General features: G+C 41.5%; 2 protein-coding genes across 5 annotated transcripts in view; one reads left to right on the forward strand and one right to left on the reverse strand.

Moving 5' to 3' along the window:
- Nucleotides 1–6,598, reverse strand: part of B3GAT3 (beta-1,3-glucuronyltransferase 3) — a 585,817-nt gene extending 579,219 nt beyond the window's left edge. For 2 of the 4 annotated variants that reach the window (XM_044085877.1, XM_044085876.1), the window contains exon 1: nt 6,254–6,525. Coding sequence is in view for 1 of the 4 variants with exons in the window: in XM_044085875.1 (XP_043941810.1) it covers nt 6,536–6,554 (19 nt within the window). In the remaining 3 variants the exon portion in view is untranslated. The other 2 variants (XM_044085878.1, XM_044085875.1) reach the window with 2 other exon arrangements.
- A 304-nt stretch (nt 6,599–6,902) lies between these two features.
- Nucleotides 6,903–24,448, forward strand: part of FUBP1 (far upstream element binding protein 1) — a 1,223,929-nt gene continuing 1,206,383 nt past the window's right edge. The window contains exon 1 of the mRNA XM_044085874.1: nt 6,903–7,033. Within this exon, the coding sequence (XP_043941809.1) occupies nt 6,941–7,033 (93 nt within the window). The 5' untranslated portion in view covers nt 6,903–6,940. The remainder of the gene's footprint in view (nt 7,034–24,448) is intronic.

The following is a 24,448-nucleotide window of genomic DNA, read 5'->3' on the forward strand; positions in this document are numbered from 1 at the left end:
AAATGATACTGCATAGTGTGGGGGAGCCAGTATTGTGTAAACATTTCCTGGTGTCCCACATAGCTGTCAGCTGTCTGCTGCTATCCCAGTAGGCCACCCCATTCCATTGCATGCATGCAGCATTACCATAGATATGCTACCAAAACATACTAATCCATTCATTTATTGTTAAGAAGACTGACTTACCTTGTGCCTGCGGCAGTTGTGAGGATGGTGCTTAAGGGCCGCCTATGTTGGATGCACATAGTACACTGCCTATACATGGTAAGTTACAGGTAATGTGATGTGTGTGTCATCCATTTTACTGTGTGTGTGAGTCAGACAGGTGTCAGTTCCTGGGTCCCCACAATGTCAGTGTGAGTGCTATGCATTGCCAAGGCCTGGGCATACTGGGCATGCCTCCATCTGCCTACAGGAGCAGGCTCATGGCTTCGTTTTCTGAGTCCCACTGTGCCTGTGGGGGCCTCGGCAATAGTGGGGGGGCCATGTGGCCCTTCCCTGTGCTGTTCCTGCTGCAGCTGTTTCCGCAGGATCATACTGTGTACCATGGAACATGCTAGAAGCATGTGTGCACATGTGGCTGGAGAGTACTGCAACACTCTACAGATATGTCAAGCCAGCAGAACCGTGATTTGCGCAGCCTACACGCTCTATTATGATCCTGGTTTGTGCATGTGCCTCATTATGGCATTTTTGTATGGGTGTGTGTGTGCATTTCTGATGGGTGTCATCTTCCACGGCTCCAGTGAATAGCCAGCATCCCCCACCAGATGGCCATAAGGGATATTCCCACTGGCAAATGCCAGATGTGGGAGTTGCGATAGCTTCTGGGGCTGCCAGCACACACATTCATGATAATGCCCTGGGCATTGCACACGACTTGGCAGTTGACGAAGGGGAAACCCTTGCGGTTTACGTAGACCCTACCCTGTTCACCGGGTGGTGCTTTGATGTGGATGTGCATGCAGTCTATCGCACCCAGTACCACCGGGGGTATTCTGCTAAACGGTGGAAGAGACGCATATTGCTGGTCCTCTCCTCACGGGTGTTGGGGAAGCAAATGTGCTCACCAGCATGTGGTAAGATGGCATCCAGGAATTGGTGGAGTACCCTGGAAGCGGATGCCTGTGAGATCCCCACGATGTCCCCAGTAGGTCTTTGGAAAGTACCTGTAGCTAGTATTCTTAAGGCTACACATACCTTGGTATACACTGGGATGGGTTCCCCTCTGTTGGCTCTGGTTCTGAGTGGAGTCCGGCACAGCTTGATGATTTGCTGAAGTATGTCTCTGTCCACCCTGTAGCTCTCTACTACCTCCAGATAATGTAGCCCCTGTTAAATTACCCTGGGTCTAAACACTCTTCTCATCCTCCTTAGTCTGTGGTGGTTGTCAGCATTATCTTCCTCACTGCCCTCAGCCTCTAGCACATACTGATGGATCAAAGCAATGATAGCCCCTAACATTTTTTTGGTTAAAATTTCCACGCACGTGTACACCAATGGTGCAAAGTTTGTGGGGAAAAAACAGTATAAGGTGTTTCTATAGTTTATACTGTTGTGCTGCACATGCTGCCTGTATGATTGGCGGACTATGATGCATTCCACCTACTAGCTATGCTATTTGTACTTGATTGTTTTTATTCTGCTACTTTCCTTTTTCCCCCTTTCCATTTCCGCCCCTTTTAAGCCCTGAGGAGTGCCACGCAAATCCGGTGCCAAAATGTAAACTGTCCTGCTATTTCCGTTTTTTTTGGTTTGCTTTTAGACCCAGTGCACACCACGCAAACATGTTTAGCTAATGTAAAAACTGAGAAAGGGCCCTCCCTGGATGCGAACACGCTCTCCATTTCATGGAATAAGTCAATATAGCCTCAGACACACACCCTTGCTTAGCTAAGCTTATCTGGGAGCTGTGGAGCTCCAATGTGCTTACACCAAGCATGACACACACCCTTTTCATGTCTGCTGCTGCTCCTGCTTACACCACTGCCTTACAGCACCTACATGATTAGGTGCAGTTTGACACTTAGAATATTTATGTGATTCGGTAAATTTCTTCATTAGCATACCCCACTGCCTTAATCCCTAGTTACTGCACTACACCACAGCTTTTCCCCTTAGCAACCACTGTTCCCTGGTATTGTTTTGATCTGCATGCCATAGACTATAATGGTAAAATGCAGACTTCACTTAAAATTGCCGATTCAACTTTATTTTTGGCACGATTTTGTTTATGCGCCGCTGCCCTATGCTTAAATGGCCGAGATCGGCCAAAAAAATATAAACTTTTATTTTTATAAAACTGAAACACTTTTCTGTGCCAATGGCCATATATTTGGCCATTGGCATGCCTAAAGATCACAATACATGTGCTTATTTGAGCTGTCATGCCTCCGTTTTGATTTCTGCATGTAACAATATTCTTGCATGGTTGCCTGCCTGCTTCCTAAATCACTAATTTGCCTCATTTGCCTGTTTTTTCACCAGCAAATTAGGTAATTAGTATTATTCAGTGGTGTCTGTGCAATATTAGTGCTGCCAAGCTCATGCACGTCCCCAGGCTTGTTTATTGGATCGCTCGGCAGCCATATTCCATCCAGGAGCGGCTGCACTACTCTTACAATCCATGCAAGCTTTATTGAATCCCAGGGATAGTATGATTTATGAAGTACTCCGAGCCAATGAAGCTTGAATACTGATGATATCCACTGAATAAAAACAACAAATATGAGTCCTCATGTCTGCTCAGAGAGAACAGTTATAGCATTGGAATCTCAAGCAAACTTAAGACCCAGCTTACAAAATCTTCTTTTAGAAAAATGTGTGAACAGTTTTGTTATATGAATGTCAGTGGTTGGAAAACACGACAGGAATTAACAAAAGAACAAAAAGTTCAAGAAAGTGTAATGCCTAGGTAAACGGCACCATCTAAGATAAGACAGTGCTTATACAGAATTGACCTCTTTATCAAGCATAATTATCAATACAAATGAACATTTACATTGATTGGAATGAATTCCTCTAAAAGGCAGACATAGACCAGCTATAAGACATCTCAGCAACCCTTAGAACTGTCAGCTCAGCAATCTACTAGGATAAAATTAGCATGAAAGGGTCACAGTAAACTGGAATAAAGGGTCACACGCTGACACATAATTTAATCTATTGTAACAACAGAAAATGTCTCTTCTAATAGAAGTTTCATAAACATATATTAATCAATAATTTTATATCAGAAACATTCTTATCTACAAACATCAATGGATTAGAACATGTATGTTGCTTTTACTTCATATGTTGACTGTAGAACAAAGGACAAGAATAGATATTGCATCTTGTATACATTATATATATATATATATATATATATATATATATATATATATATATATATATATGTGTGTGTATGTTTATGTAAATATATTACACACCATACCAATACTTGAATATATGAAGTTTTTAAATTAGCTTTTGCATTACTTTGTATGCTGCAAACTTATTTCATAATCATTGAAGAGGAACAGACAACCATATATCAAATGCAGTTGTAGCAGCAACACTCCTTCTTATTAGAAAGATTATAGAAATAATAATCTAATGATAAAGCTGAGCAAAAGATGGTTGCAGCTGTGTCCTTTACAAAAATAAAATGTCTCAGCAGCATTTCTGAAAATAACTGCATGACCAGATTAGGATCCAATGTAGTAACACACACTTCCCATTCAAGGAAGAAAAGATAAAATTATTTTGTGCCCAACAACATTATATAAAACAGAAGGGCAGGACACTATCCTTTAAGACAGTCTAAATACCCAGTGTCCAGTCGCAATCCTTGAGAGTTACAAAAAAAATAAAATAAAATAAACTGTACTAACCCAACTGCCATAGTTTTCTTTGTCATTTAAATGCTTGTTTTTTTCTTTCCTCACTTGATATTTTTTCTCATAGATGCAGTATTTGTACACCAACTATCTCTCATACCAGACAATTATTACATGAAATATCAACTCCCCTCCTTCAGAACTTTCTCAACAAGTGTCCCTGTGGAAGATGTACTGGACCTAGTACTAGTCCCTCTTCATATCACCACACAGTATCTCACAAATCCCTGGTGCTCTAAGTTGATGGCCTGTTTCGTTTTCACTCAGTGCCTACAATCAAATAAGTGGAACTAACTCTCCACAATCTGTCCATGACCACTACATCTATATCAAAGTACAGCTTAACCTTTCAAAATCTGCAGTTATGTTTTTCTTTTGTGTCACTCAAAACAGTAAAGACAAAAACACTGCAGACATTTTTGGCACAAATGAACAAAATATCTAACAAGACACATCCTACTGACTCATTGGGTTTCACCTACATCCTGCTCTAAGCTTTTCTCACCATACTTAATACATAGTAAAGAAAACATTATCTCAACAAACAACACACTTCAGTTCCTAATCATTGCTCAATGTCAGTATTAGCCAAAGGACATTATTTTCCCAACATTAGGGTATGGTCTTCCCCTTACTGCTATAAATTTGTCACAAATATCAAACTTTTGCAGACCACATAAACAAAAATGTGTAATTCTGTTACTTTTAATTTCAGTAGACATTACTGTTCACTCTAAAGAACACCAATGGCTATTTCTATAGCCTCTTTTTTTTTTTACTTTCATGCTTCACATTTGACACTGGTCTAACTTTAGATACTAACCCTCTCTCAAACGTCTCTCAAATCACCCCCCACCTCTTGATCATCATGAAACACATCGTTTCACTGTTCAGAGACTGGTTTATAGAAGGGCTGTTTTCAACAATCTACCTAAGAAAATGAGAAGTGAAATTACTTTATTTTTATAACAAATCTTATTCTAACAAATAAATAAAATACATAAATAAAAACATACTTATTAAATCTAAGGGAGTGTCACCATTTTAGATATGTAGACTACAATATCATAATCATTCCCATGTCTCCACTTATCTCAACATACACTGCAATTCTAAATCCAGTTATCTTTAGACTTGTTTTTCCCTATATGTAGTGGACTTAAACAACACTTATTCAAGCTAAATATATGTCTCAATATTTCAGACATGTGGGCTAAAGAATCAAAATATTTCCCCTTATCCTTGTTTACCTCACTATATATATATATATATATATATATATATATATATATATATATATATATATATAATGACTAAATCACTAGAAATGAATCAAAATATTAGTACTGCATTTAACAGTACAAAAAATTGTTTAACAGACTTTCTATTTATCCACATACCTCTTCTGCCTATTTATCACGTCAGTAATTACCTCTTCTTCCTACTTATCTCCAGACTCCAAATATTCATGCCATAAATTTCATACTTCTTCAAAATGTAAGAGATAGACAACTACATCCAAACGTACCTCCAACCACACAGTCTAAAAATCTCTCACCATACCTTCCTGTATTGTACAGCAGACTTGTTCCTGTTTCCAGCATGTGTTTCATATTGTTTCCTTGTAGGACAGGTTCAATCCTTGCAATATCCTAAATGTTTTATGAACGTACTACTTCTAGTTTTGTAAACCCAAATCATCTTAAACGTGTGTTCATCCTAATTGTATACGATTAACTATGACAGTTTTCAACCGCTTGCCTCCAGAATCAGAGATAAATCCAAAAATAATCAGACACTTTTTTAAAACTATATTACTGTTATTAACTTGAGAAGTTGACAAAAACGGATGTATTTGATGATGCAAAATAAATCTATAAATGTCATTAGTCATCACTTAAGTGCTATCCACCTCCCTTTCTCCCAAAATTACCTGTCTTAAAAGGGATTACGAGAGACAGAAGAAATTCTGAGTCAAATCATGGACAGTTGAGAGGTATGTTAACTACATACTTCGTATTAATGCATTTTTTTAGTGTAGTATTTACCTGCTACTTAATACTGCAAGCGTGTCATTATGCGCACTATTGGGTCGTGGCTGAAAAGAATCCTAGGACTACCCCACCTACCCCGTTAACAAATTAAAAAAAGACGGATAAGCGTTCTACCTATTCAACAAACTGAAAGGAAAAAAAAAAACATGCAAACGCCATTCAAAAGCTCTTGCACACATCCGATTGCAATGCAACACTGTAAATACCACAGACTGAAACAAAATATTTACGTGTTAATGGTTTGCTGCATTTTTATATAGCTTGTTTCTTGGTACAATGTATACACTGTTCACAACTACTTATAAATAATGCATTTACCGGACAAGTGTCTTCCACGTTTTTAACAGACAATCATGTCCAACGGTGACTTACAAATACTAATCCGATGCAAACCCAGAACTATAGAGTTAAATTTAACTGTCATCCAAATTCTTAAGCATAAGCAAAATGCAAAGAGCAATAATGTCTCATTTCCACTTAACTACAACTTAAAAGAATATAAAACAACACTAAAATAATGTAAAATATATTATAACCCCAATTAACAAGATAACTAAAACGGTTCCACTGAGTATCCCTGCATACGTGCAACATCACTACCGGCAGTCCGACGGTCCATTACGTCCGCCGCACATATTCCCCCACGTGTTTGGAGTCAGTTGTAAAGCAGTAAAGGTGCAGAGTTCTGCTGGTTGACAGGAGCCCTATGAAACCTTTTGATTGGTTAACAACCCTGTATTCCGAATAGACGTGGATTTTATATTTGTTATCATTATTGCGATACTTGTGCTTTTATAAATTATTTCTTGACAGCTCATTTGTGCTTGTCAGTTTTTGTATGTATACCCAGTAACTTCACACTTACGACTTTGATTTACTGACGGCGTGATTTCGCGAGATTTGTGGTTTGGGGGGCCATGCGTATTGCATAGTAAACTAGTGCGACGAGCGGCCATTTTCTCTTTCTTGGAGTACTAAAATAGAGGCAGCGAGGAAGAAGAAACTATGGCTGATTTTACCGCTGTTCCTCCTCCGCCTTCTGGATCTGCTGGAGGAGTAAATGATGCTTTTAAAGATGCTCTTCAAAGAGCTCGACAGGTATATTTATTTATTGCTTTGGTTGATCGCGATTTTGTCTGTTATGATTGCTTAATTCTGTAGGCCTTCGTACTCCCTTTTCTTATTGCCCTTAAGTAGGACTCTTAATGTGGCTCATCTAGTTGGGTAAAAAGTTCGTATTGGCTTCCGTGCGTCTGAATCATTAGAGAGGTGCTATAGCAGTACATCTTTGCAGATTCTGTAGTGTTTTATTTTAAAACTTTTACTGTAAGTTGTAGCATTCATGGGTTTGCACGTTTTTCCTAGGTGCTACTTTTAGTTATTTTGAGTTGGTTAGTAGTTGACCTAGATATTTTATATTCTTTATCCCTTAGCTAGGAGAGCTTGCCAGGCCACTGCCATTGCCCGCCTTACTTCCACTTTAACCCTTTTTTTGTATTACGGTAATGTAAAAATGGATGTAGAAGCTGTTATTTGGCGACTGGAAATCGTGCGCTTGTTTCCTTGCGTGATGAGGTAGTCTTATTTTCAGAGAAGGTTATAAAAACTTATGGCTGCGATTATTTATTGATACTATTGGAGTTGTTTGTGAACGGATTAACTAAACATTTTAGTTTGAACTATTATACTTTGCCATGTAAGTCGTTCAAATGTGAGTAGTTCAGGTTCACAATATAGCACGTGTGCAGACGTAAGTTATCCACGTTCTTCATAGTTCTGAGACTGTGTAGAAATCTAAGCACCGACACTAAGAAACTGAAGCAGTTGCAGCCGAAGATTATCATTCACTGTGCTTGACTTGCTGTATCTTTCATGGTATGATTTTTTTTTTGTGGGGGGGGGGGTATTCTAAAGGTGTTTTGTATTGGAAATGTAAGTACGGTTTCTGCAGAGTATGTTGAATCGTATAACTTCTGTTTCCCCATTGTCCTCGTGTCTTCCAGTGCTGTTGTGCAAGGACAGCTGCGGCCAAATTTCAACGTTTGATATATCTACCATGCCTCGCATACTACCTGGTGATATTTGGAATCTCGTGATAGTTACGCTTTTTTTTGGTCGCTTCCGTTTTTAACAACGGTATGTAAAACACGGCTTGCACCCCCCGCATAATTTAATTAAACGAAAATCCCATCTTTACTTTCCAGTGCAGTTTACCTTAAACATTTCTTAACGCAAGAAATCTGATCAAAGTCTAAAATAATAGGACTAAAGCACAAACATATGAAGATATTCTGAATCTGTAAACAATTGCCAGACATGATTTGTCGTGTACTCCTAAAGGATAAGTCTAAAATTCAAATGCATGTAGTTTTCTGACTCCATAGAATTTTTTTTTTTTTTTTAAAAACGGTCTAAATATGAGGCGAAAATCTAGACTGTTGATGGGTATGCTCAAAACATATGGGTTGTTTGTTGCCCGCGGCGTGTTTTGTTGGTAATGTGGGTCCCTAGTACCGGTGTTTTGGAGAGCTTTTTGCAAAGAAACGGTGTGGGTGTTTCTGTTGAACAAAACTGGGTAATTTCTGAGCAGGCAAAGGCTGCGGAGACTGGGTGGTTGTGCATGCTCCTGTAAGGGTAATTGAATGATTTTAAGCTTTTTTTTTCTCAACTTCCTGGTTGAGATGTGCGTGACTTTGCATAGCTAAATGTAAGAGTGTATTGGTAAGATTACTTCTTTGAATCTTGACGGTATTGCATTTGAAGTCAGCTGGACTAAATGTAAACATTTGTTGCCTGTATGGTGGAAACAGAAATGCTGTAATGGAGGAGATTCTACATAAGTCTCTTACGACTGGCTCCTTCTGAAAACGATTGGCCCCTGGCATACAAGATAGCAGCAGCTCTTTTTTTTTTTGCAGAACACTGCTTTGCCGTAGTTTTTTAAAGTCTTTAGTACGTTGGGTATGTACGTACTATCTCTGAGCGGACTGCGTTTACCAGTTTGCAGTTGTTGGCTAGCATGATCGCCCGCACTTAAATGATATAGGTTAAAACTCTGAGACACGTGATAACCCACTTGTTAGTTACACTTGCTAGCACTATAAATGTGAAACAACTTGGTCTGTTGAATAGGCAATTTGTAGAACTATGTTGGAGCTTTGGTGTCTTTAATCCCAGCATGACTGGGATTGTGCCCAAAAAATGGGCCAGGTCAAGTTGGGGTGACAACTAGCCTGCCCCCCCCCCCCATAGGTGTTTAGTATGTTGCGTGTCAATCACGGTACATTGTAGTTGTTACCCGCCCTCCGACATGGCAATCACGGCGGGTACGCCCATTTCTGTGCGAACTCGGAGGTGGGTTAATGCATTTCAATTTCGCCGGTGTTTACTGGGTTTGAGTATTAACTGCCCCTCCCATGGGGTTCCTCTAATTTCAGCTCTTAATTTTGGCCTGTGATTTTTATAGGAAATTTGGTACATTGCAGTTTAACTTCAGAAATTGCTTGCTGATTTGTTGGCTAGGTTTTTCAGTTTGAGGTAATTTAGTACAGTATTTGTAATTTTGGGGCCCTGTCCCTTTTTTTTTTTTTTTTTGACTGTCTGTAACAGACTTGTTACCTTTTGAAGACTGGCAGTGGTGATAGTGTGGAATGTTTTGTTGCATAGAGGAAATGAACGGTGCTTGTAACGTCTAAAAGTTTAATTCAACAGTCTTCCAAGCAGTAGTATTTTTCAGTTTGCGATGTAGTGCAAAGAATAACTACTAATTTGTGCAAGAGAATTAGGGTGTAAAAGCTGTTTGCATAACTAAGTTGTAAAATGTGGTGCATGAAGACACTTGTCTGGGTGTTTGCTGGGGAAAGTCCGACTGGGTAGGAGCCAGTTTTACCAGAGGCCTGGGGGGGGAAGCTCCAGGGTGTTACAAGAACTTTAAGAACGATAGTGCTACAGCTTAAAAATACAAGGGATCTCTGCATTTTATTATATACATTTATCAGGAACACAAATATTAAGAATAGATATTTATATGGTAATATTTATATTTTGGTACACTTAATTAGTATGATGCAAATAGGAATTGGAATATGAAGTGAGAACATGGTTTATAGCATATTTAGAGAGAGCTAGTGAGAGAAATAAAAGTAAAGAAGACAGTGTGTGAAGAGTAAGGTGTAACGTAGTGCAATAAGAATTTGTTCATATTTGGGGGATGTAGACATTACTCAACATTTAATGTTTTGCAGTCTGCATACCACAGAATTGTCATGGCCATGTGTTCCTTCACTTACTGTACTGCCAGCAAGTTTGGACCAACTTTTCTATCAGTGAAGGAATGGGGGTGACGTGATGGGGGGAAAAGCTATTTTTTAACCAAAGGTTAGCTCCCAGTGTTCCTCCTGTCTAATGATTGTGGACATCCTTGAGGCAATACAGCAGTTGCCTCATGTACACAGACAACCCTCTCCTCCTACCACCCAACAGCACAACCTGAGAGATGCATTTAACCTAGCCAACTAAGACTGAACTTGACAGTCAAGAGAACAAGGTAAACACTTGCACTGCATCACACTCATCACAGTCCCACTAAACCTACGCCACCAAAATTCACACAAACATTCGCAGAGGCTCTTAATAAATCTGCTCGAGCAACAGGAGACCTCCAAAGCAGAAACGCAAGCAACCTCCACTCCCTCAACACAACCCAAATGACACATGGCCCACAGACTCATTGTGCCAATAAATCACAGCCTATAAGACAAACCAATGTACCAAACACTAGTCATAGGTGACTCTCTATAGTCAGGCACACTGATGTCCCACTCACCAGCCTAAACAAGGTTACTGTCTGCTGCCTGTTGGTTACCAGGATTTGCCACATAACCCACGCACACTGATGTCCCACTCACCAGCCTAAACAAGGTTACTGTCGGCTGCCTGAGTACCAGGATTTGCCACATAACCCATGCACTTAATGTCACTCCAAGTACAAATATGACTCTCGATGTCCATGTTGGTGTGAATGACTTGAGATGTACCTCCCTGGACTACATGAGATGTGCAAGCGCTGTCCGATCTCATACCCCAGGCAGGTATGACCCTAGCCCTGAGTAGCATCCTGCCGTCACCCAGAATGATACTGCAGTAAAATGACTTCAGCAGTTGACAGCTTCTGGTGTCGTTCTAAGGGGATCCAGTATTCGTCTGCCTGGGACGACATGGTCGAAGGACCACGGTGCTTTGCCAGAGATGTTCTGCACATGTCGCCCCTGGGATTCTGGATATTGGCTAAGGCTCTTGCCACCTCTATAGTGCCTTTTTTAGGTAAGGCTCAAATGACAAATTCATCACCGTAACAGGAATAGGCAAGCAAAAATCAATGCTAGAAGTCTAAATCTCAAAATGCGCTCCCTCGATGCGCTCCTTAAAATGGAGAACCTCAATGACTGAGACCTGGCTCAGTGCTCTAGGGAGCACTCCTGCATTACCAGGCTATAACTCGTACCACACTTTGGCCATCTAACCTGGACCAGAAAAGCAAAGGCAGAGGTGTCAATATTCATTAAGGATATCCACACCTCCAGGCTAATAGCACAGCAAAATGCATCTGTTGATCAGAGTGCAATTAACTGGACAAAACTGCAATCCAATGATCGCCCACCATGCCCCATATATATGTACTGGAAAATATTAGGGTTCAACCAAACCTTAATAATGGGTTATTTCAACTACCCCACCATTAACTGGGAAAACTATTCATGTACCAATTCCTTCGCTCAAAACTTTCTGGAATTCATAAATTCCAAAGCCCTGGATCAATTTATCCACACCCCCACCAGGGGCAACAATATCCTAGACCTAGTCATTACCAACATGAGTGACCGGTGTTAACGCACCTGAAGTAAACTCCTCTGTTAGATCCAACCATAAGCTAATCACCTTACATATTTGCATCCCACCCCCATCCACCATTAAGGAAGAAACAGTCAATTTCTCCAAAGCCAACTTTATGCTTCTTAAGACAGAAGTGGTAAATTTCATGACACCCATGCAGATGTGACCATACAGTTATGACAGAATCCTACACAAATGCACTCTGTAAGCACTTAAAGAAGTGCATGGATTGTGCTATCCCATTCTGGTGGTCCCCTCCCATAAACTCTACAACAGAAAGAAAAAAACTGTTGCAAAAGAGTAAAATCCCATGGGTGGAGGAGCTCCCTGGTCAGCCTCGGTAAGAAGCTGAGATCCCTTGTAAGATCCTCCAAAGGTAGCTACAAAAACAAAATCACCACTGATTCTAAGGGCAGCCACAAAGCATTCTATCGATTTATGTCAATCTCTATGGCAACACCCAGATCAGATTTGAGTTGCAGCACAACGGTACGAAAATTAGAAAACCAACTGATATTGCCGACATCCTGGCAGGTAGGTTCAGTGCTAACTTTACCCCCTTCTCACCCCCTAAAGGGCCCATATCTATACAGGAAGAATGCAGAGTCCCTGTAATCTATGCAGGTAAAAGCTGCTGTTTCTAAAGCCACAGCATCCATGGGACCGGACAACATCCCAGGCTGCGTTTTACACTAACTTAAGCACCATGTTCAGTCTCACGTCGAGACTTTGTGCCCACTGAACAGTGCACATCAACTGTTATCCCACTTCACAAAGAGGGAGCCACCACTGATCCTGGGAACTATTGCCCTGTTAGCCTGACGAGCCTGGTCTGCAAGGCCATGGAACGTATTGTGAATCTCCAACAAAGACATTGGTAACCTCCAAACTCTGGACCCCACCCAGTTCGGGTTTGTGAGGGTAGATCATGCTTTCTGAACCTGATCGTCTTCTTTCAGGCAGTCACCAAAGCTGTAGATGAGGGTAAGGTGGTTCTCGCAGCCTATCTTGACCTCACCAAGGCTTTCAACACTATTCCTCATTCTGGAATTGAAGATAACTCCCTAAACTGGGTATAAATCCCTACGTCACAAGATGGATCGTCAACTGGCTCACTGACAGAACCCACACTGTAAAAGTTACAGACTCCAAATCTGACTTCAAACCAGTGGCAAGTGGAGTACCACAGGGTTTCAGTCCTGGGACCTCTCCTGTTTATCTACTTTTCTGAAGTACAGGCTAACAGAAGGCCTCTGGCTAACGAAGTCATAGGAGCCATAGCAGAGTCCCCAAATGATGTGGACATCCTACAGAAGGGCCTCACTGAGACAGATGCCTGATGTCAGAGGCATGGCCTCAAGCTCAGTGCCAAAAGGTGCATGATCACCCCCTTTGGTAAAAACTCTGTACTTGTGAACTACCACATAAATGGCAGTGCAACGCTGAATGTGTGATAAGAGACTCTGGAACCCAGGTGAACAGACTCTCCTTGGTTCACATCCCCACAGGAGTCGGGAAGTACTTGTGTGGCACACCTCCATTGCAAAAGGGTTATCAACAAAAAAAGTAGGTCCTTGTTCCCCTCTACTTGGCACTCATTAGACCTATCATTAGACCTATTATAGAGTACAATGTCCCTTTTGGAATGTACCTCACAAGACATCTGCAGAAGCTGGAAAGGCCACAAGTACCTCATAAAGGATTGGTGGCCTCAAGTGCCCTACACTGACTGTCTCAAAAAAAAAAAACTCCAGCTTTACTCTTTCATATCGCCTACTTCGAGGAGATCTCTGCCTACCATATAAAGCTATGTTAAACCTAGAGCTGTTGGAACATGCTACACCTAAAGAAATCCCAATCCCTCTGAGCTACACACGTTAGGACCTAAACCTTGTCACCACAAACAGGACATGCTTGGGGGATAATTCCTGTCCGAGAGACTTCCTTACAAGCTACCTCAATCTGTCAAGCAAAGTTCCTCATTAGGACTCTTCAAGAAAAATCTTGAGTGGATGGAAATAGGAAGTACACCCCAGGGATCACTTCTGTGGTTCTTCTTGACAGTTGCATGGGAAATTAACTTTCTTGGGTGGCGTAAGCCAGGGAACCTTGTTGGCTATGCTTACTTAGGCCCTTGGACCAATAGCTTAGTACCTACCTGTGAACCTGTAATGCCCTAAGCACATTTGAGAGATTACCGTAGTCTAGTCTGTCTTGGCAGATCAGTCCTGTGCATTTAAGATGAATGTGAGAAATGCTGTCATGTTAGAGAAGCCTTGGTGCAATATCAGGCTTTTCATTGCAGAAACTTTTTTGCACTGTAAATGTACAGTTCTTGCAAAAAGGTTGAAATTTGGGGGGTGAAGAGAATAATCTGCATTTTTGAAAGTGAAACGTGGGAGCCTCGGGTGAAGTTTAATGCATCAGGTTTACTCTTAGTTCATAAGTAAATACTAGGCTATTGGCCCTATGGCCTATATAAGCCTTGCTAAAAAGGTACCCTGGCTTTTGTTACCCAAGAACATTTTCCTGTGCTGCTGTTGAGCAGAGCCACCAAAGTGATCCCCAGGGCGAATTTCCTATCGCCCATCCAATCAAGATTTTTCTTTAAGGGTGCTAGTGGGGAGCTTTGATGTAGATGGGTAGTTTGTTCCAGAGTATGGGAAGTCTCTGGGACAGGAATCTCACTTCAGGATTTAAGATTTGGCCCCTGGGGTGAGGGAAAGAGTGTAGCTTTATATGACAGCTTAGCGTCAGTGGCTTGAACTTTATTCCTCTGCCCCTCAACCTTTCCTCAGGAAATATAAGTAACTTCCCCTACCATCACTAGGGAACGGGTCCTTAATGCTGTCTTAAGAACAAGAACGCTGCATCAATGGGCCCAGACAGTATTCCAAGATGCCTTCTAAATAGCATGAATCATGACCTGTCAGTGCCTCTGGAATTGCTATTTTTAACTGTAGCCTTCAGACAGGCCTTGTGCCTTTATGAATGGGGGAGATGCGACAGTTCTCCAATGTATTTGGCATTAATCGGACCCGTCATTGAGTACAATGGGCCCCCTTTGGTGTGTACCTAACCAGGCATATCCAACAGGTGGAATGTTCAGATCTTTCTCACTAAAAGAATACCGGGTACAAATGTCCTGTGCAGACTGCCTCATGAGCCCTGTCCCTATAGTGTGTGCATACACATATTTGCACATTTATATAGTTGGAGATGAGATGAAGATTGTATGTTTTTTTTCTTTCATTCCTTTGAGGCTAGATTTTTATCTTGGCAAAGGCAGTTTTCATGATTTGGTAGTTGACAATTTGAATTGGCACTGGCTTTTTTTTTTTTTTTTTAATCCTGTACTTTGTGTGTTTTTGTAGAACCATTAAGAACTTTTCTATGTTTTGAGTTTAAATTCTTCCTCAGTTTTGTCAGGTTCAGTTTGCTGGAAGTGATGTTTGAAACTATTGGGGCAGGGACTAATGACCAGGGAGTGATTTTTAAAAAGCTGGTGGGGTGTACTGTCCTATTTGGGTCACCCACCTTTAAATTTTCTACCAAAGTCTTCATTTTTATAAAATGGACAGCCTCTCTGAACTTTGATTAATCTAATTCCATGTAAAGAACACATGCAGTTTTTAATGCCTTCTTGCAGCGCTTTACAAGTTTTGGATATATATGTTAAGCTGACTGCTGTCTCCATGAGACATGGTGGTAAATCAGGGATGCATTTCTGATTTCCCATTCACTGAACCAGGTTATGCTTGAATAGGTCAAACACACAAAACTAAACTCCAAGCTGAAAAAGAACAGAACTGCTCGCAAAAGTGGTGTCTAAAGCCCTTTAATGGTGCTTCTTAGTACCTCTGCTCAAAAGCCTTCACTGGAATAATTTTTACACCAAGTGAGGCAATTGTATATGCTAATTATTCAATTACAACTGCCATTGTGCAAACTACTAAAGACTACACATTAACCCTCAGAAGCAAGTCTAACACCAAAAACACAATAAATACATGCAGTTAATAAATTTAACACCCAAAGATATGTAAAATATGTGAAAAAGATGTAGAAAACTTCATAACATGTCCAATCCATATCTCATTGTGACTTCATTGCTGATGCATAGAAAAATATTTGCTGTATGTATTCAACATTACTTTGTTAATAAAATTGATAAATATTCATTTCTCGATGCATACCCCAACAGTGTAAAATGTCGACACTAGTACATATATTTATAACTGACATTTCCAGTAATGTGAAATGCATAATCACAACTTAATATTGTACTAAATGTGTTTTATATAAAACTTATCAATGAAAATTAATATTGAACTGATTCAAAACCCTTAGGAAATGTACCAAAATTGATCAACTTTTTGTGTCTAATTTTAATAACCCAAACATTGATCAACTTTGTCTCTAATTTTAATAACCCAGTTGAAAAATACTCTGTGCAAGCGGTCCATCAGAGTGGTGGTATGACATGCCTTGTATACCAGGCATGAATCACCCTTCCCATCAATAAGAGATTGGTTATATATTGGTGATCAAAAGTTAACGCCATGTATTCTTTGTGAGGACCCTCTGTGGACACTTCAGTTGTTGCATGTGCCTAAATGGGTACATTATGAAGGGGAGCATCCTAATCTGTTGGACCTGTTGTTGTGCACCCTTGTTTGTTAGCTGAGCAACATAGTAAGGAAATCCTTCTCGTTTTAGACACTTACTGAAAAGCCAGGTTATTGTCTACATACATCCCCAAATCCCTGACTACTGGGTCTACCCATATCAGTTTTTTGTGGTAGCAGACTTCTCAAAGGGTGGTAATGGTGTCTGTTGCACTGGTTATTTGTGTTTGCCTTTCCTGTTGGATATTTTGTGTGTGGGGGGGGGGGTTGATTACTCCCCCTTTGTAATCATCTTGATCAGCCAGTGGGCATTGATATTGTCCTTGACGTATGAGGAGTAGATGGTAGAGGGGGCCCACTGTAGAGTTCTGTGGGACTCTGTAGGAACCAGTCTGTGGTGGACTCCTCTATCCTTACTTCCTGTGCCCTAGCTGGGTGCCAGCTGGTATTGGTATGAAACTAGGTGGGGGTGTTGTGGGATACAATTCCCAGTTAGGGTGTTTTATATCAATGCCTGCACCAGGTCAGGATAGGCAGTATGCCCAGTCTTGCTCTTGTCCATTTCCTTGGCGGCCTTCAAGTCTCCCTGATTAGGTGTTCTCTTCCCTTGACAAAACTGAACTGGGTTGGATACAGTGTGTGGCGGTTTCCAGTGTCATCAGTTTCTCTGATCAGTGTCTCTCTCTCAGCTATGCAAAGAACTAGTCAGACTAATTGGTCTTGGTGGGGGGAGAGCTGGTTGGGGGTGCTGCCTTGACTGCACATAGAATGTATTGGCTTACTTGTGTTCCACCATGCATGTTGATTGTGTTAAAAGGCAGAACTGGTTGAATGAAGGGTGCTGATTTACTGGAAAATGTAGGTAAACCAGTGCTTAAGTGGCAAGGGGGTTTCAGAATACTTACCCCAAAACCAGTTTGGATCTGGCACAGTGGTTAAGATGTCTACCTCGTAGACAAGGTAAAAGGCTTGATTTCACTCTACAAAATTGGGTAGCTTTAAAATGGTCCAAGGACAGCTAGCCTAGTACTTGCCTACAAGTCTTTGAAAACCAGTCTGTCTTAGTCAGAATAGCTGTTCAAGAGACTTTGTTTGTTTTCTTACCCTGGCAGCCCCTTTCTGTTCCAGAAAGTCTGAATCTCCACTTGTCTCTTTCGCAGCAGTTTTAAACTAGTGGATTCTGTGCATTTGTCATAAAGGTTACAATTGGCAGTGTGGGAGTTTTTTTTTTTTTTTTTTTTTTTCCTCCCTTTCCAGGCAGTAATTCCTCATCCGCCAGACTGCCTTTCACCTGTCCATCATGTGCTGTCCCAGGGAATGATGAAACTAGGTTCATACTAGGCTATCTGCCCTAGGGCATTTATAAGCCTAGCCAGAGTGTGTTTGACTTTCGCCACCCATTTTAAATTAATTTTGCTATGCCCTTTTTTGAGGTTAGTATACTGTGCCTCTGTCTAACAGTGACACAGACGTGATAATTCCTCTTTCCCAGATGAGAAACAAGTTCTTATTCAAGGATGTTGTCTGCCTTACCCTTTTTGATTATCCATTGCATATAAGGTAATCTGTGTGTAGCTCCAGTTGTAGCTCATTGCAGGCTGTAGGGTATCAACATTTTTCCTTAGTTGGATGATTTTCTTGTCTTTGCAGTGTGTGTTGGGAAATCTTTCTTGGAACACCAGCTTGTCTAAGAGAGATGTCGTCCAAGAGAACAGTCAAGTTTCCTCCTTCATAGGATTGTACCACTGGGGTTTCAGCTTGACACCTCAGTCCAAATATCTTCACACCTTTTTCTCTCCGGGGAAGGAAAGTGTTTTTTTATTTATTTATTTTGTTTTCACTCTGATTCGATTATTGCAAGAGAATGTATCAGGATTTGGGGTCTGGTGGCATCTGTGGTTCTCTTTATATCCCTGACAAGACTCCACATAAGATAAAATGGTATCCGAAGTCTCTTTGGTCCCAACACTAAATTACTCTTAATCCCACTGCTGGAGTTTGAGATCTATTACTTGTGGAGATGGCGAGTATAAGTCAGTCTCCCCTTTTCCGTGTGCTAAAGCAGTCGCCATGGACATGTTGGACTTTGCTTGGGCAGTCACAGGAGAGTGCAATATGTATGGAACACCAAGAATGGACTCCAGCTTGTAAATGTAAGAGCTGCTTTCCCTGATAAAGGTACTAAACTCTCTGGTCCCTAGGTGTTGTAGAGAATACCACAGCCTTAGTGGGGGGGGGGGGCAGGTAATAATCCCTCTATTTAATCATGTTAGTTTGGGGTATAGCTTTAGAGCCTTGCTCTCCAATTCTGTCAGAGCAGGTGTGTGGTGGTCAATGAGACTCAATCTCAAATGGATTGAATCTTGGAAGGTTTCCTGATGGTATCTGTGGGGAGGTTTTTGAGTGGGCCGGTTTACCCTCCTCTCTGTACAATCAGCTGGCGCAAGTCTACTTTAGGACCCCATGCAGGAAGGCCTGGAAGACTTTCTGCCCTTTTCCTTGGGTGGGAATGTTTTTTTTTTTTGTATGCTTTTTCCTTGATATCTAGGTTACTTCTGAAGGAACCCCTCCCCAAGGTCATTGTGGTGACCCTTTCTGACAGATGCGGTTCTCCCACTTTCTGAATGGTCCCTCTTTCTGAATGGTCAGAGGTGGTTACCACAAGCTTCATCTCAATGTCCTACTCTTACAAGGTCAGGGGTATTTGATACACTGACCCCATTTAACTTCAGTTGGTTTACTAAGCTTGTGCAGCAGGTACTAACTAGGGCAAGAAAGTGTGCTACTAGAAAATTATATAAATGATGAAAAGGAGCTTGAGATTAGCAGAGTTGCAAGATCTTGATGCAAGTCAGCCTATTCTTCCCGAGACAGGGTTTCTCTGAGAATTTATCTCTGGTGGGCTCCCAGGTAGTTTCCATTTTTGACCTGGTATCTGTTTTATATTAAGCCAGAGTATTTTAATTTCTGAAATTAAAAAATGAGGGTGGGAGAATATTCTGTGCTTGGATGTGCACAGACAACCTGGAAACTTTCTTGACAGAACTAAATCTCTTCAGATTTTCAGCTCCTTTCTTAAGGTAAAGGGAAAGGGCAGATTGTCAGTTTCCAGATGGTTGTCTAAGGTGATTGCCTTTTGTTATGCTGTCAACAAAACTGCTCAATGCAGAGACGAGGCCTATTCTACAAGTTCATGTCTCATTTTTATGGTGCTTCAGAAACTACTGGGTTTTGCCTGCTTTCTAAAAGCAGCAACTTGGTTGTCTGTGCATACTCATTGTCCTGTGACCCATGGACCCTCCTTCCATCGCCAAAATTTAAACTACAGTAATCCAGCCATGTAGCTAAGGCTACTGTAGCAGTCGTTTGAAGCTTTTAGGTGACAGGTGAAATAAAAGCAAGGAATTGAAGTTTCAACATTAGAGTGCAAAAAATTAGAACGCACACATCCTGAACTTAATTTCATACTACCTAAAGGGAGGGAGTTGGGGTTTTCTGAAAAGCTACACTGGAGAAAAAAACATGGTTAAGAATGCCATTCTATTGCACATGATTTCACTGCTAGCATACTGCCTTAATTGGTAAATGTAGAACTTCCTCTCGTGTCGCAACATGAATGTTACTGTGACTGGTAAAGTTTTTGCCTGAGGGCTTCATGCATGTTCTTGGTATTGGGTGTCACCCACTGCTTGCAAGACTAAGACTGCCCCCATAGGAATGTGGATAGTGTCAGATTGTGATAGGAGGGACTCTGAAATACTGACTTAGCTGTGTAATACTGACTTAGCTGTGTAAGGAAGATTACAAAAAATTCAGAGACTTTTTTAATTTTTTTTTTTTTTTTTTAATTTGGCTTTTAAATGCATTTGCTGTCCTAGTGAAATGGGCCCTTTCCAAGTTAGCACACCACCACCTCTTTAAGGCTGAGTTGTCACACACATAGCAATGTTGCTGTTTAACCAATGCTGCTCTCCACCCCCACACAAACCTATCCATAGTCTGAGAGGTGACCCTGTAATCTCCCTGATAACTCCATTCCATTGAAGGAAGTGGAATCTAATTTAGCTTCCTATAGTAAGACTTGCTGTACCTCTCTGCATGGTATGCCTGTTGTCTACCTGTGAAGTTGCCACCACCTTTTGTGTTTCCCCTGCTTAGATTCTGAGGTACGTTGACACTATCTGTTGCTTTCCACCAAGTATATGGGCAATTCCCCACTTTGTTTTAAATGAATCGTATACTTGCGCTTTGCATTGGTGAAGCCCCCCCCAGTCTCATTCTGTTTTCTGATCTGGCTTTGAAGTTGGAGAGCTAGGTGGTTAAACTTTTTTAATTTCATAGCCACATACGCTGACCTTGGGCACACCAGATTTTATAACGTTTTCCACAGTGTGCCTGTGTTTGCTTGTCAGACTGTGGCTGCAGTGCATTACCCCTGTGTAAAGTTGTAGTTTCTATATTCTTTGACTAGAGATTGCTGGGGAAAAAGGTGAGATGGTTAAATACAACTGATGGGGGGGGGGGGGTAGAGAGGACTCTGTTCTTCAGTTAGTTCTTGCTTGAATTTTATTTGTTAGTAATTGCAGGTGTGGGGGTAGCCACATTCCTCTCCTTGCCTATTTAAGTGGTACAGTTTGAAATATTTTCTGCTTAAAAACCTCAGCTTTGGCCTAAGATCTAGCTGTATTCAACTGGATGTATAAGAGAATTTAAGTACCTTTTATCTGCACTTTTTTTCAAATACAGTATTTAAATTGATTTAACTGTTGCATGATTTATTAACTGAACTGGAAGTTTTGACGCTGTTCAGTTAGTTTTCCCACCCACCCTCCTTGTTTCTGTTTTGGTGTTAATCTTAGTGGCTTTGAAACTGCCCGCCCCTCTTGTAAATTTGTGTTTGGATACTCCAGTGCAGTGAGATCATATTCTGATTTCAGGCACTCCTACTGTGTACAAAGAGAGCATCTGGGAAAGAGATTAAAAAAAAAAAAATTTTTTTTTAAGCTAGTTTCCTGCCTTTCCTGTTAAGTGGTCTAGACTGTTTTGTATGCTTCTGAGCCCTCAAGCCCTTCTGTGTTGGAAGCCTTCTAGCTTACTTCAGTTTCTTATAACTAGCCAGTTTTCTAGTTTCAGCACTCGTATCTGTTTCTTTAAACTCTGCAGTTCAGAACTCATTGTAAGCACTACATAAGCTGCAAATTACTACAGCACTCAACTTTCCTCACTTGTCTAGTGAAAAGCAGTTTTTTAGTACTTAAATAAATAAATACTTATCCAGGCATGTCTAAGGGTAAGCTCCCAGTGATTTCTCCTGTCTAGCTGATGAATCTAGGCATCGTGGGGCAATGCAGCAATTGTCTCATGTACATGGACAACCCTCTCCTCCTACCACCCAACACTACAACCTGTGAGAGATGCACTTGTATAGCCAAACTGGAAGCAAAGCTCTCTTCACCCAAGACTGGACTAGACGGTCAAGAGAAGGTAAACACTTGCACCTCACCACAGTCATCACATAGTCCCTCAAAACCTACACCACCAAAACACACATGCAGAAACACAAAACACACACCTACAAGCACAACCCAAATGACACATAGCCCACAAACTCAGTGTGCCACTCAACCACAGCTCATAAGGCATAACGTACCCAACACTCTAGTCATAGGTGACTCTATAGTCAGGCACACTGTTCCACTCACTAGACTAAACAAGGAGAAAGTTACTGTCAGCTGCCTGTCAGGTGCCAGTATCTGCCACAACGCATGCGCTCGAGTCACTCCACAATAAGTACAAATATGACGCTGTCATTGTCCATGTTGGTGTGAATGACCTGAGGCGTACCTCCCTGGACTACATGAAAAGAGACGTGGAGGAGCTCTCTGATCTTGTATCCCAGGCAGGTATGACCCTAACCCTGAGTAGCATCCTGCCATCACCCAGAATACCACAGTACAAGGACAAAATGATTGACTTCAACAATTGGCTAAGCTTCTGGTGTCGTTCTAAGGGGGTCCAGTATTTGTCTGCCTGGGACGACATGATCGACAGTCCACAATGCTTTGCCAGCGATGGCCTGCACCTGTCACCCTTAGGATTCCGGATACTGGCTAAGGCTCTTGCCACCCCTATAGTGCCTTTTTAGGCAAGGTTCAAATGACAAATTCACCACCGTAACGGGTACAAGCAAGCAGCATCTGAGGGTAATGCTACTCTATTCTAGAAGTCTAAACCTCAAAATGCACTCACTCGGCACTCCTTAAAATGGAGAACATTGACATCTGTGCAATGATGGAGACCTGGTTCAAAGCTCCAGAGAGCACCCCTGCATTACCAGGCTTCAATTCATACTGCACCTTTCGGCCACCTAACCCAGAAAGAAGCACTAAAGGCGGAGGCGTGTCCATATTCATTAAGGATATCCACACCTCCAGGCTAGTTGCACAGCATAATGCATCCAAGATTATCCAAGTGCAACTAACTCTGGGCAAGACCACAATCCAAATTGTAGCTTGCTACAGACCCCCCACCATGCCCCAGGATTCACACACCTAATTTCTTGATGCACTGGAAAGTATTGGGGTACAACCCAACACCCTAATAATGGGCAATTTCAACTACCCCACCATTAACTGGAAAAACTACTAATGTACCGACTCTTTTTGCTCAATGTTTTCTAGAATTCATAAATTCCAATGCCTTGGAACAACACCCCCACCAGGGGTAGCAATATCCTAGACTTGGTCATTACCAACATGGGAAACCGGTGTTTCACACCAGAGGTCCATTCCTCATTGGTCAGATCCGACCACAAGCTAATCAGCCTAGACATCCACATCCCACTCCCACCCCCAATTAGGGAAACCATCGTAAAAAACTTCTCCAAAGCCAACTTCACACTTCTTAAGACAGAAGTGGCAAACTTCATGACACCCATGCAGATGGACAATAGAGGTACGACTGCCGAATCCTACACAAATGCACGTTATAAGCACTTACACGAGTGCATGGATCATGCGATCACTAATAGAACCAAGATGTTATCCTCCAAAAAAAGGAAGCCAATCTGGTGGTCCTCTGCCATAAACTCTACAATAGAAGAAAGAAACTGTTGCAAAAAAGAGTAAAATCCCATGACTGGAGGAACTCCCTGGTCAACCTCAGAAAGAAGCTGAGATCCCTCAAAATTCTCCAAAGCTAGTTATGAAAACAAAATTGCCACAGATTCTGAAGACAACCACAAAGCATTATATAGCTGTATCAAGAATCTAAATGGGAACACTCAGATCTGCTCTGAGTTACAGCACAATGACACTAAATATACAGAACCAGCTGATATTGCCAACATCCTAGCAGATAGGTTCAGTGCTAACTTTACCCCCCTAGAGGGCCCATCTCTATACCGGAAGAATGCAAAATTCCTATAATCACGGCTGCACAGGTAAAAAAAAAAAAAAAAAAAAACTCTCCAAAGCCAAGAACACAGCATTCATGGGACCTGACAATATCCCAGGCTGCGTTTTACATAAACTACAGAATGAACTGGCACCCTACCCAAGTACCATGTTCAATCATAGCCTCACCTCAGGCTTTGTACCCACTGAATGGCGCACTGCAACGGTTATCCCACTCCACAAAGGGAGAGCCACCACAGACCCTGGGAACTACTGCTCCATTAGCCTGACGAGCCTGGTCTGCAAGGCCATGGAACGCATCATCGTGGAACTCATAAACTAAGACCTTGGTAATCTCCAAACTCTAGATCCTACCTAATTTGGATTTGTAAAAGGCAGATCCTGTCTCCTAAACCTGACTTCTTTGAAGCAGTTACCAAAGCCCTAGATGAGGGTAAAATGGTTCACACAGCTTGTCTAGATCTCGCCAAGGCTTTCGACACCATCCCCCACTCTGGAATTATAGATAAGCTCACTAAACTAGGTATAAATCCCCATGTCACAAGATGGGTTGCCAACTGGCACAGACAGAACCCACA

This window comes from Protopterus annectens, chromosome 10.part0 (genome assembly GCF_019279795.1).
Source record: "Protopterus annectens isolate FY-2018-M chromosome 10.part0, PAN1.0, whole genome shotgun sequence".
In the NCBI taxonomy this organism is placed as follows: Eukaryota; Metazoa; Chordata; order Ceratodontiformes; family Protopteridae; genus Protopterus; species Protopterus annectens.